At 49.4% G+C, this 12,234-nt stretch overlaps 2 protein-coding genes and 1 non-coding gene across 7 annotated transcripts in view; all 3 read left to right on the plus strand.

Moving 5' to 3' along the window:
• Positions 1–826, plus strand: part of RHOA (ras homolog family member A) — a 49,364-nt gene extending 48,538 nt beyond the window's left edge. For 2 of the 4 annotated variants that reach the window (XM_065885458.1, XM_065885460.1), the window contains one exon: positions 53–826. In XM_065885458.1, coding sequence (XP_065741530.1) covers positions 53–226 — 174 coding nt within the window. In that variant the 3' untranslated portion in view covers positions 227–826. The remainder of the gene's footprint in view (positions 1–52) is intronic. The other 2 variants (XM_065885462.1, XM_065885461.1) reach the window with 1 other exon arrangement.
• Positions 827–2,389: 1,563 nt separating this feature from the next.
• GPX1 (glutathione peroxidase 1) lies at positions 2,390–3,593 on the plus strand. Of its 2 annotated transcripts, none has more exons than XM_065884929.1 (2): positions 2,390–2,760; positions 3,037–3,593. In XM_065884929.1, the coding sequence occupies exons 1-2, from the start codon at positions 2,500–2,502 to the stop codon at positions 3,394–3,396; spliced, it is 621 nt and encodes a 206-aa protein (XP_065741001.1). In that variant the 5' UTR covers positions 2,390–2,499; the 3' UTR covers positions 3,397–3,593. The 2 variants fall into 2 exon arrangements, with proteins under 2 accessions (XP_065741001.1, XP_065741002.1); XM_065884930.1 differs by having other exon boundaries at positions 2,500–2,622; positions 3,037–3,396.
• Positions 3,594–6,851: 3,258 nt separating this feature from the next.
• On the plus strand, positions 6,852–6,924 carry TRNAG-UCC (transfer RNA glycine (anticodon UCC)). Its single transcript has one exon. It is a non-coding gene; the product is annotated as a tRNA-Gly (tRNA).
• Positions 6,925–12,234: the final 5,310 nt, after the last annotated feature.

The following is a 12,234-nucleotide window of genomic DNA, read 5'->3' on the forward strand; positions in this document are numbered from 1 at the left end:
TACTATATGTATGTAACGCTGTTAACTAAAAGTGCTCTCTTCTCTTTGCTAGGAGCCAGTGAAACCGGAAGAAGGCAGAGATATGGCAAACAGGATTGGTGCTTTTGGGTACATGGAGTGTTCAGCAAAGACCAAAGATGGAGTGAGGGAGGTTTTTGAAATGGCCACGAGAGCGGCTCTGCAAGCCAGACGTGGGAAGAAAAAATCTGGGTGCCTTGTCTTGTGAAACCCTGCTGCAAGCACAGCCCTCATGCGGTTAATTTTGAAGTGCTGTTTATTAATCTTAGTGTATGATTACTGGCCTTTTTCATTTATCTATAATTTGCCTAAGATTACAAATCAGAAGTCATCTTGCTACCAGTATTTAGAAGCCAACCATGATTATTAATGATGTCCAACCCACCTGACCCACCAGGGTCCTTCTGACACTGCTCTAACAGCCCTCCTCTGCACTCCCACCTGACACTAGGCGCTAATTCAAGGAATTTCCTAACTTCTTGCTTCTTTCTAGAAAGAGAAACAGTTGGTAACTTTTGTGAATTAGGCTGTAACTACTTTATAACTAACATGTCCTGCCTATCATCTTTCAGCTGCAAGGTACTCTGGTGAGTCACCACTTCAGAGCTTTACTCATTTTAACAGATTTCATTGGCATAGCTCTGGGTGGCAATCCAGTTTTTTGAAAATGTGCTCAGCCAGAAAGGCCCAAGTCCACGCAGCTGTGGCAAAGTTACAGTTCTGTGGTTTCATGTTAGTTACCTTATAGTTACTGTGTAATTAGTGCCGCTTAATGTATGTTACCAAAAATAAATATATCTACCCCAGACTAGATGTAGTATTTTTTGTATAATTGGATTTCCTAATACTGATATTTGTCATCCTCACAGAAAGTGTATTGGTTTTTTTAAAAAAAAAGAAAGTGTATTTGAAAATAAAGTCAGATGGAAAATTCATTTTTTAAATTCCTGTTTTGTCACTTTCTCTGATAAAAGATGGCCATGTCTCCCCTTTTCGGCCCCACATATTCCAGTACCCCCTTCCCCAGAGCTGGGCTAAGTAAATAGGAATTTGGTTTTATGCCTGAGGCACTTAGATAATTCAGAAGGTGGCATAACCTGTCTCACCTGGACTGCAGGATCTGGCTCTAGTTCACAGTGCTCTTTCTTCTCACTGTATCCAGGTTCCCTCCCAGAGGAGCCACCAGTTCTCTTGGGTGGCCCACGGTTTCTCTGTCCTCTCCAGCTGACTAAACTTTTTTTCTGTACCAGTTAATTTTTCCAACTACTAATAGAATAAAGGCAGTTTTCTAAACTTCCTGTATCCTGGTGTTTGTGTTGGCTCTCTCCAGGGCTGGGAATGGAGGATGAATTCTGCCTAGCTCACCTTGGAAGGTTCCTTCAGGGGGCAAAGTACCGGCTTGCCCACCCCCACCCCAAAGCTGGCACTAACTTGGCTTCTCCCAAAGAGGTGGAAGTGATTATCTTATGTCACATTCAAGTTCAGAGTAGGGTGGGGTAGGGAATGCAGCCGACTGAGGGGTACTCCAAGCAGTCGTTCTTATGGACAAATCTTAGTGTGATATTTTCCTCTTCTTACTACCTGTCCATTTTCAGTGTCTTTTACTTCCTTGCCTGAGCTCCAGATGAAGCTGAGGATGGTCTGAAATCGACTGAGTCCCCTGGGCCCTGCATGCTTTTGGGCTCCCCTCCAGGGGTCTGGAGCAGGGCCTGAGTAGTGACCCCAGAAAACCTGTGTAAGGGTAGTGCCACACTGGGGGTGTAAAAGTAGGAGGGAAACCAGAGGCCAGGAGGAGAACACAGTCTAGGGCAGCCCCAGAATGCAAGGAAATGGGTTAGAAACTGCTGGCTTTTGGAGTCCAGCCCTGGCTGCCCGCCCCCTTTCTCCCCAGCATTGCCCACCCTCCTCCAACTTAACCTTCCTAGAACCAGGAAGTGTCAACACAGAGGACTTGCCTTGGCAGCTGCTGCTAACTGCACCATCATCACAAGTCATAACTCCCTCTGCGCCTGACAATAGGGCACTTTCTCGGGGAGTAGGAATATGGCATAGGCTGGGAGGGCTGTGTGGCCACAGGCAGCGAAAGATGTTGCTGGCGAGTCTCCCCGTGCCAGGCCCCAATCGCTGAAGAACCATTAAGAATCCGGAGCCCTCTTCGGCCTGGGCTCTGGGCTGTATAATCCGGGCGACTGCCACAGTGCCGGCGCTGCGCTCCCTGGGCGGGACCAAACGCGTCCGCGCCTCGGCACGGTCTGGGCGGTGTCCGCATCCGGCCCGACCGCACCCTCCAGCTTCGCGGGACCACAGTCGTAGGACAGAGGCCGGATGAGGCGGGACCGAGCGGGGGAGGGGTGTAGGAGCGGCCGGAAAAGTGCCCGAGCCACATGACCTCGGTCGCCCGCCTGTTAAAAGGAGGTGCTTCCCGGCCCCCCGTGTTCGTCTAGTCCGCGGCTCTGCCCTGTCTTTTTGGGCACCCACGCCATGTGTGCCGCTCAGCGCTCGGCGGCCGCCCTGGCTGCAGCGGCCCCGCGCTCGGTGTACGCCTTCTCTGCGCGTCCGCTGGCCGGCGGGGAGCCCGTGAACTTGGGGTCCCTTCGGGGCAAGGTGCTGCTCATTGAGAATGTGGCGTCGCTCTGAGGCACAACTGTCCGGGACTACACCCAGATGAATGACCTGCAGCGGCGCCTCGGGCCCCGGGGCCTGGTCGTGCTCGGCTTCCCGTGCAACCAGTTTGGGCATCAGGTGCGCCTGGCCGAGCGGAGTGGGGGTGGGCGTGCGACCGCGGTTAGGAACGCCGGCGGACGACCCGCCGGGCCCAGCAGCCGCGCGCCCTGGGGGCGGAGAGGCGGGCCACCGGCTCACTTCCCTCCGGCGCTCGTCCCGGCTGGGGTTGAGGTCCACCCTGGGGTTGTGCAAGAAAGGCCAGAGTCTAGTGACTCATGGAGAAACAATGTTTGCAGTTAGAAGGCTTCGCTTCCCCTCGCAGCCCCGGGTCCTAGCTGCTCTCCCCTCCCGCAGGAAAATGCCAAGAACGAGGAGATCCTGAATTGCCTCAAGTACGTACGACCAGGCGGCGGGTTCGAGCCCAACTTCATGCTCTTCGAGAAGTGCGAGGTGAATGGCGAGAAGGCACATCCGCTCTTCACCTTCCTTCGGGAGGCTCTGCCCACGCCTAGTGACGACGCCACTGCCCTCATGACAGACCCCAAGTTCATCACCTGGTCTCCGGTGTGCCGCAACGACGTTGCCTGGAACTTCGAGAAGTTCCTGGTGGGCCCAGACGGTGTGCCCGTACGCAGGTACAGCCGCCGCTTTCTGACCATCGACATCGAGCCTGACATCGAAGCTCTGCTGTCTCAGGGGCCCAGCTGTGCCTAGGGTGCCCCTCCTACCCCTGCTCCTTGGCAGTCACAGCGTTGCCCTCTGGGGATTTTATCCATGAAGGTGTTTCCTCTAAACCTGCATGGAGGAACGCCAGATGTCCAGGAAAATCCCCCGAGATGGGCACTGGTCCTGTCCATCCCAGCCTCCCCTTTCCCAGACCACAGCTTTCTCATTAATAAAGTGCTGAGTGTGAGCAGAGCTGTGTGTATGTCCTGTATCATTGTCAGATGGGCACACCTTTCCTACTAACCTCATTGTCATAGGGCTGGGAGCTTAAGCCCCCACTCCTTGGCTGGCATTACCTAGCCAAGCCTGAACATCCCAAAATTTTGTCTGCTGTAGAATTCACTCTTTCCTCTGTGGGAATCCTAGCTCCTGTCTCAGCATTTCTCCCTCTGCCAGGACATGCAGCAGGGCCATCCTGAGGCCCTGTTACAAGAGAAAGTCTTTATTTCAAAAAGAGGAAGAAATTTCAAAGGCTGACTGCCTATCCTCAGTAGTTAGGCCTCTCCTTTCTGAGTATTTGCTCTGCTCAAAATGACCTTCACAAAAAATAACACCATGGGCTCCCACTTACGTTTAGAGTCCGTGGCTTTGTAACTGCAGAAGCAGCCCAAACTGGCCCTGCTCTGTTGATAACAAGATACTGAGTTGTTCTTCAGAGATAGCAGAACAAAACCGCAAGTCATGCAACAGAGGAGAAATTTTGAATTCTAATAATGCCTGGAACCAAGGTTTTCCACCTCCACCCCTCCCCCCCCCCCACAGAACCAAAAGAACCCAGACGTGACCAGAACCTGAATGCTGGAACCCTTTCAGAAGTGAAAGATCCATTGTCCAGGAAGACCCAGTGCTGAAGTTCCCTTTACCATACCTTACCATAAATGGCCAAGTTCCAAAGCCCTCCAGTCAAAACCTGCCCCACCAGTGCTTCCACATATGAATCCATCCTCCCCTAACTCAAAAAAGTTTGACCAAACCCCAGATTAGGGAGATAAATTTGAGAGCCTTGCCTCCTGTCTCCTTGCCGGTCAACCTCACAATAAAGCTCTTTGCTCAAAAGTGGGTGCCATAGTATTGGCTTCTATGTGTGTTGGGCAGCAAGTCCTTACTTGGTAACAGCCTCCTCAAGTGTTAGGGCCATACAAGCCCACTTTACACAGTTGGCAGCTTATGCAACATAACTCTTTCCCCATTACTTTGCTAGATCTTCTTTGCATAGCGCTATCCAGTGCTTCTATCTGCTCTGATGCTGCGCTTACTGGCTGCTGCCTCTCAGGTACTCAGAAGAGTATACAACTGGTTGTTCTGACCATGCCTTGCAGTTGCAATTGCATGGTCAGGCTTAGGATAGGCGTGGATCTTGGAGGCCAGCACTGCTTCTCAGGTATGGCTCAGGTCCAACTTCTCCATCTTTTGTTCCTGTTGTCAGTAATCTCTTGAGACAGACCTAGAGGCACTTCCTATCACAATACAAGGGACTCTGCAGGGCTTGTATGCAATGAAGCTTCTGTTGGGACAGACAAGCACCCAGATATGTGTTATCAGTCCAGAACAAGGTCCAGAGGTTTTGGGGTCCCAATGTTTATGCTCAAATTGGTGGCTCAAGTCCCTTCTGTGTCTTAACCAACTCTCAAGAACTTTTCTACTAACCCTAAGCAGGCATCTTTGCTGCTGACCTCCCCCTCTGCCTGCCCTTAGGTCATTAAGGGCTATATTTGTTCTGGCTCCCTCTCTCTCCATCATCAAAACAGGCCCACCTCCCTCTGGCTGTAAGGCCTCTCCACCTCACTTCTGAGTCCCCTCTGAGGTAACAAGACAGAGCTTTGTTCCCCATTGAGACCCCACTCTATCTGTGCTCCTCTCAGAACCAAAAGTCTTGATTACATCTGTGAGTGACTGGTCTGCTTCCCCAAAGGGTGAAAGTCTGGGAGGTGGAAAGGGGCTGGTCATATCCTCAGGGTCCATAGGGCCTGGTGTATAGCATGAATCAGCCAGTGTTTGTCAATTAATATAAAGAGAATAACTTTCCACTCAAAACAGGGTCAGGGGGACTTCCCTGGTGGCACAGTGGTTAAGAATCCGCCTGTCAAGGCAGGGGACGCAGGTTCGATCCTTGGTCTGGGAAGATCCCACATGCCATGGAGCAACTAGGCCCGTGTGCCACAACTACTGAGCCCGCATGCTGCAACTACTGAGCCCACACACTGCAACTACTGAAGCCTGCACAACTAGACCCTGTGCTCTGCAACAGAAGCCACCGCAATGAGAAGCCCACGCACCACAATGAAGAGTAGCCCCCACTCTCCGCAACTAGAGAAAGCCTGCGTGCAACAATGAAAACCCAAGACAGCCAAAAGTAAAAAAAATAATAAAATTTAAAACAAACAAAAAAACAGGGTCAGGGATTTTTTTTTTCTTTTTCTTTTTTTTTTTTTTGCAGTACGCGGGCCTCTCCCTGCCATGGCCTCTCCCGTTGCAGAGCACAGGCTCCGGACGTGCAGACTCAGCGGCCATGGCTCACGGGCCCAGCCGTTCCGTGGCATGCGGGATCCTCCCGGACTGGGGCACGAACCCATGTTCCCTGCATCGGCAGGCGGACTCTCAACCACTGTGCAACCAGGGAAGCCCCAGGGATTTTTGAGGATTATTTGTAGACTCCAAATCTGACTGCTGGAATGGAAACTAACAACCTGTTCACCTGGGTATATCTGGGGATACCTAGGCCGTCTTTGACCTCCTTAAACCCCACATCTCTTCTCTAAAAGCCCTTTGCTCCTTTATTGCAACACTCATCATTCAGCCCTGTGCCATATACTCTGCTGGGTGCCAGGATACAGTCCTCAGGAAAGCAGAAAGACTCTATAATTACTAAATGCATATTTAGTTCTATGAGAGTAGTATGGGGTACTTTGAGAATAAATTAGAGGGCCTGGCCCAATGGGGAGGATCACGTTTTTGTCTCTTGGAGGGAGTGACAGTGAAGCTGAAGAGAGGTTAAGGAGCAGTTAGCTGAGGAACAAGCTGATGGAAGGTGGACAGGCAGGGAGTTCAGTGTGTGAAGGTCTGAGGTGGAAAGGTGGCATCACTGGCAATCAGGTAATACAAGGAGGAGCAGGTGTGGGGAGAAGAAAAGTGTTTAGATTCAGATTTGGCGCATGAGACATCCAGATGGAGATATCTGGAGCAGGTGCTTACAAGAGGCTCAGAAAAGGAATTTGGGTTGGAGACAAAGGTCTAGTCAAGGGGTCAGTAAGTAGCCATTGGAGAGGATACGGTCTCACCTGGGGAGAGTGACAAGAAGAAGATCAGGTGGCCTAAACTTGAGGCCTATGAATTCACAGTGTTTCTGGGTCAGATGGCAGAGAGGCACAGCTGGAACAGTGATGGATGGAGTCAAAGAGCTGAGGGAAGGGACATTTCATAAAGAATTGTTAGCTGGGGGGACTTCCCTGGTGGTCCAGTGGTTAGGATTCTGCACTTCCACTGCAGAGGGCACAGGTTCAATCCCTGGTCAGGGAACTAAGATCCCGCATGCCTCACAGCATGGCCAAAATAAAAAAAATAAAAAGAATAGTTAGCTGGGATGAGTGCTTGTGAACTGAGGGGTCCTCAGCAAGTGCAGTCCTGGGGGGAGCTAGAGCTGTAACCAGCCAGCCAGTGCCCGAGATCTACCAGGTCCTATTCTGGGAGCTAATACACAGTGCCCAAAAATCACCTGGGTGCTTGTTAAAAGCTATGTCCACGGCCCCCCTCCAGAGATGCTGATGTGGATAGCCTGGGGATTTAGGGTCCTATTCAATGTCCTACAGCTGAACCCATGAGGAGAGACTTCCTGCTCCAACTCTTCCCCTTTCCTGTAAAGGGTCAGTGTGGCCCGGGCCACACTCTGGTTAGGCTCTGGGATGGGAATCCAGGGCTTTCCAAACTGACTCCAATTTCTTCCCCTCTGGGTACCTGGTGACTCACCCCTCCTTGCCCACTTTTTTTTTTTTTTCTTCTTCAGTTTATGCCTTAGGCTGCAAGAGAAAGGAAATTCTGAGATCCCCATTGTGGCTGACACTGGCTGGTGAATACTCCTCCTCAGACTTGAATCTGCATGCCTCCTTTAACTGTCCTTTTCAACTCTCTCTTTTTCTGGGAACACTCAGACTAAAGCCAGTTAACACTTCATCTTCCTCCCCAAGATACTGGACATCTTCCCCCAAAACACACACACATTCTTTCTCACTCAACCATGCAACTGCTACTGGCTCTGACCTGCACCCCCTCCACCCCACTGTGAATCAGCAGCTCAAATTAACAAGTAAAAGTGAAGGAATCCCAGTGAACCTGCCTGAGGTCCTGGCCTTTGGTAGCAGTGCCTCTGGGACACTGCCTGATCTGGGAGCAGGCAGCAGCATTTAGGCTGCAGGTCTTCTGAGAAGAGGATGGGTCGTGCTGTTACCCAGTAGGTTCAGAAGCCACTATTTTAGCAGTTCTTCCAGAAATGCTGGTTTAAAATTTTTTTTTAAACATTAAATCTGATAAAATATGTATATTAAATCACAATGTACACACTAAAATTTATTTGTCAACTATACCTCAACAAAGCTGAAAAAGAATCTGATAAAATTCATTTGGTCAGGCACTTATTGCACAATTAGTTCTTTATCACATGACTTCCTCATTCTGTCTCGATGTAGTTCCACAAACAACATTTAAAATAAGCTTATTTTCAGTGAGGCATTCCTGGCCTGATCAGCCTTTTCTCATAAGTTTTAACTTTGGGGTAATATTGAGTAAAAAATACTTGCTAAAGCTTTCCACAACAGAAATAAATCCATCCACAGCATGGATTTATTTTTTTAATTTTTTTTCTGTGCTCGGGCCTCTCACTGTTGTGGCCTCTCCCGTTGCGGAGCACAGGCTCCAGACGCGCAGGCTCAGCGGCCATGGCTCACGGGCCCAGCCGCTCCGCGGCATGTGGGATCTTCCCGGACCGGGGCACAAACCCGTGTACCCCTGCATCGGCAGGCGGACTCTCAACTACTGTGTCACCAGGGAAGCCCCACAGCATGGATTTTTAAAGAATGGGCAGGGATCCCTGTCAGAGTACTCTGAATTTGGCAGGTTTTTGTTATTACAATCACCAAATAGGCTAGATAAGCATGCTTTCATAGAGGTGTGACACACCTGGGCTGGCACTAAAATAAAGCCCAGCTGGAGATGGTCAATAAGTTACTGGGCATCAGGCACTGCTGGATTGGGAAGCAGGAGCTCAGATGAGAGAAGTTCTTGCCCAAGGAGTGAGGGCTCATGGGCACTGGCCCTGTGGGTAACAGAGAAGCCAACTTGAGATCTGACATCCTTCAGTTTTGACCTACCCAAGAACTCAAATCCAGACTTGTCACGTGAAAAAACAAAAATAAAATCACTAACTAGGTGGGCCACTTGCTGGTGGGTATTCTGTTAGTTGCATCCAGAAGCATTGAAACTGACAGGACATGACAGTGATGTGCTGGGCAGAGGCCCAGTAGCCCTTCTATCATTCATCCTGCAGACAGAAACCCCACTCCCAGCACCCCTCCCAGGTTCAGTGTAGCCGTGGCCAGCAAGGCCAAGGTAGGAGACCATAGAACAGGCTCACTTAATCCAAATGCCCAGAGTTGGGGCAGTATCCAGGGGCAGGGGCAGCCCACCTTGGGTGGTCCTACGGTCCTGCAGGCTACCTGACTCCACAGGGAGGCGAGTGGAGGGAATCTGAGCCTCCCTGCAGAAGAAGCACCTATTACCCCAGCCTCCTCTGTCCCCAGCACGTGGCTATACCTGTGTACATGTGTGTGAATCTAAAGAAGCCCTGGTCCCCTCAGGATTCCTTGGCAGACTCATCATGCATCCTCAAAGGTCAGGGGGGATGTTAAGCATACTGTTTTGGTTTTTTTGGGGGGCCTCACCGCTGCGCAGCATGTGGGATCTTAGTTCCCCGACTAGGGATCGAACCCGCACCCCCTGCACTGGAAGTGCAGAGTCTTAACTACTGGACCACCAGGGAAATCCCTTCCTTTTTTTTTGTCTTTAATTTTTTTTCATCTTTTTTTTTCATCTTTAATGTTAAGCATACCTCTGCTTCCTACACCAGTTGCTTATGTTTCCTTCCTAGCAAAGTGTCTACAGCATCACCCTCCATGTTCCTCTAGCACTTTTATCACACAACACACTATAATTACATGTGAAAACATCTTCCCCAACCTCACTGGCTGGGAACCCCTGGACGGTAGGGACTGTGAGGACATAACAGATTATCAGTCAAATGAAAAAAATGACTACTCTCTGGATAATTCTTTCATTCATTCACCCAAGAAATGCTTATGGAGAATTTGCTCTGTGCAAAGGGAAAATGACACATACAATTAATATCTAAATGCTTATTTAAGGTTAAGACATTGATGGTAACAGAATTAGAGCAGGAAGAGGAGACATGACCACACATGGGCCCAGGACACAACACCTTCCCCACCCAATCAGGGCTAGCTACCAACAGTGGCATAACCAGAATGGAATATCCAACATGGGAAAAATGATCCCACGTCCTTTCTGTAGGATTCATTCAGTTTTTTGCCTCTGTCACCTTCCCCAGTAACCCAACGCTTATGTAACAGAGGTGAAAGTGTCACTGATAAGACATTTAATTCTTCTAAAATGTACCTCTAGAGCCTTTCACTTTTTCACAGTCCCCTGGGCAAGGTAAGGAAGCACAGGCAAGAAGGAAAAAAAAGTATTTCTCTCCTGATGCCACCTCTAATCAAAAGGTGCCCAAGGGACTTCCCTGGTGGTGCAGTGGTTAAGAATCCCCGTGCCAATGCAGGGGACACGGGTTCGATCCCTTGTCTGGGAAGATCCCACATGCCGCGGAGCAACTAAGCCTGAGGGCCAAAACTACTGAGCCCGCATGCCACAACTACTGACGCCCGCACTCTCTAGGGTCCGCGTGCCACAACTACTGAGCCCACGTGCTGCAACTACTGAAGCCCATGCGCCTAGTGCCCATGCTCTGCAACGAGAAGCCACTGCAGTGAGAAGCCCACGCCCCGCAACGAAGAGTAGCCCCCGCTCACCGCAACTAGAGAAAGCCCACACGCAGCAACAAAGACCCAATGCAGCCGAAAAAAAAAGAAAAAAAAGGTGCCCAGTATTTGTGAATACAGCCACACATGCTCTGTGATTGCCGGCCAAGTGTGGACCAAGGGTGACTGGGGAGGGCCAACTCCAGGTAGGTTTAGAGCAAGCCATAGTACCAGCCAAGGCAAGAACTTTATGATTTGGAACCAAATAAAACTTAAAGTTCACACACCCAGACATTACAAACCCTCAATTAGATAGATCATCACAGTCCAAGATCATAGTCTGTAACCAATCAGCCAGACCTGTCGCCTCCAGCTCTCTTCCTGCTTTCCTTCCTGTTGTTGTGCTCCAAGCTCCCTTGGTAACAGGTGAGTTGTTCAGTTCTGGGGTTTGGTTGCGGGGCCAAGAGAGGGGCCTACTAGGCCCATACCTCTCCCTAGGGGAAATGGCCCAACAGAGGACACAGTCCTGGGGCCAGGATGTCTCCTGAGTTGAATCACTCAACTCCTTTCCTCCCAAATCCGCGGGTCACTCTCACAACACCAGGAACACACAGGCAGATGTTCATTGTTTCTAGTTCTCAGTTTTTAACATATAATCAAACTCACTAAGTTTTAAAACTGGAAATAATGGTGATCTGATTATGAAGTTTCACATTATTCCTTGCATTTTAACTACTGGCACTTGATAATTTTAATATAAATTTTTAGGGACTACCCATAATTAGTGTACTATTTTTACAGCTATTTAATAGCACTGAAGAGATCCAGGCTTAAAAAGATTTTCCAAAGTTTTCATTTTTATAATTAGGTTTTGTCCCTCTTTCTAGTGGTGCTGACAACCCGTCCTACTTCCTTAAGACTCTGACCCATGCCATAAATGGTATAGGAGAAACTGCTAAAAAAAGAAGCAAGCAGACATTGTAATGTAGGTTCTGAAGTCATGTCAGTAACCCAACTTTCTTCTTCTATAAATAGGACTAAAGGCAGTGTTTCTCATTTGATAACATTTTTAACAATTTCAAAGAACTTTCACAGGAGGGCACTTGGGGTGTCAGGGTTGGCTTCCCAGATGTAGAATTATCACGTGATGGTAACTCTTATCTGCAGGGGATTAACTGCTATGTGGTTATTCAGGCAGTTTTAATTCCAAATTACTTTCCCCTGCTATCTACCCAACGGCCAAAAGGCCTCTGTTACCAGATGGTGTGTGATAGATGTCCTAGTAGTGCAAATTAATTTCAATTAGCCAAAACCCAACATAAAAATAGTAAATCTGTTCAAATGACCTACCACAGCTTCACCAGGCCAGCTCTTTCTTCCACCCCCAACACTGAACATGGCTCATCTGTTTCTCCTCTCCTCCCTCATAGGCACCTTTCCAAAGGTTCCTAGTAGGTCTCTGGGCTGCACCACTGTAGGCATAAAGCACCCTCAGCTATTTCTCTCTGCTCTTCAACCTCCTACAATATCTGTGCGCCATTTAAGGCAGGACATATGGTCCCTCCGGCCTCCCTTCTAGCTTTAGCTCTCAGGTCCTTTCAGTCTGTGCCCAGCTCAACTGGCCTAATCTTCACTCTTTAATTCTTCCTTGCTTGCTCCAGAAATTCTCTTTGACCCCTCTAGTCTCCTCTCCTTTAATATGCACCGTCATTTCTATGCTCTCTTCAAGATCACACTCGGGACTTCCCTGGTGGCACAGTGGTTAAGAATCAGCCTGCCAATGCAG

Source organism: Phocoena phocoena, chromosome 10 (genome assembly GCF_963924675.1).
Source record: "Phocoena phocoena chromosome 10, mPhoPho1.1, whole genome shotgun sequence".
Lineage (NCBI taxonomy): Eukaryota > Metazoa > Chordata > Mammalia > Artiodactyla > Phocoenidae > Phocoena > Phocoena phocoena.

Excerpts from the sequence above, each read along its gene's own strand:
- GPX1 (XM_065884930.1), top strand. The coding sequence starts at position 2,500 with ATGTGTGCCGCTCAGCGCTCGGCGGCCGCCCTGGCTGCAGCGGCCCCG. Across the intron at positions 2,623-3,036 it reads TGGGGTCCCTTCGGGGCAAG|GAAAATGCCAAGAACGAGGA; the intron begins GTGCTGCTCATT and ends CCCCTCCCGCAG.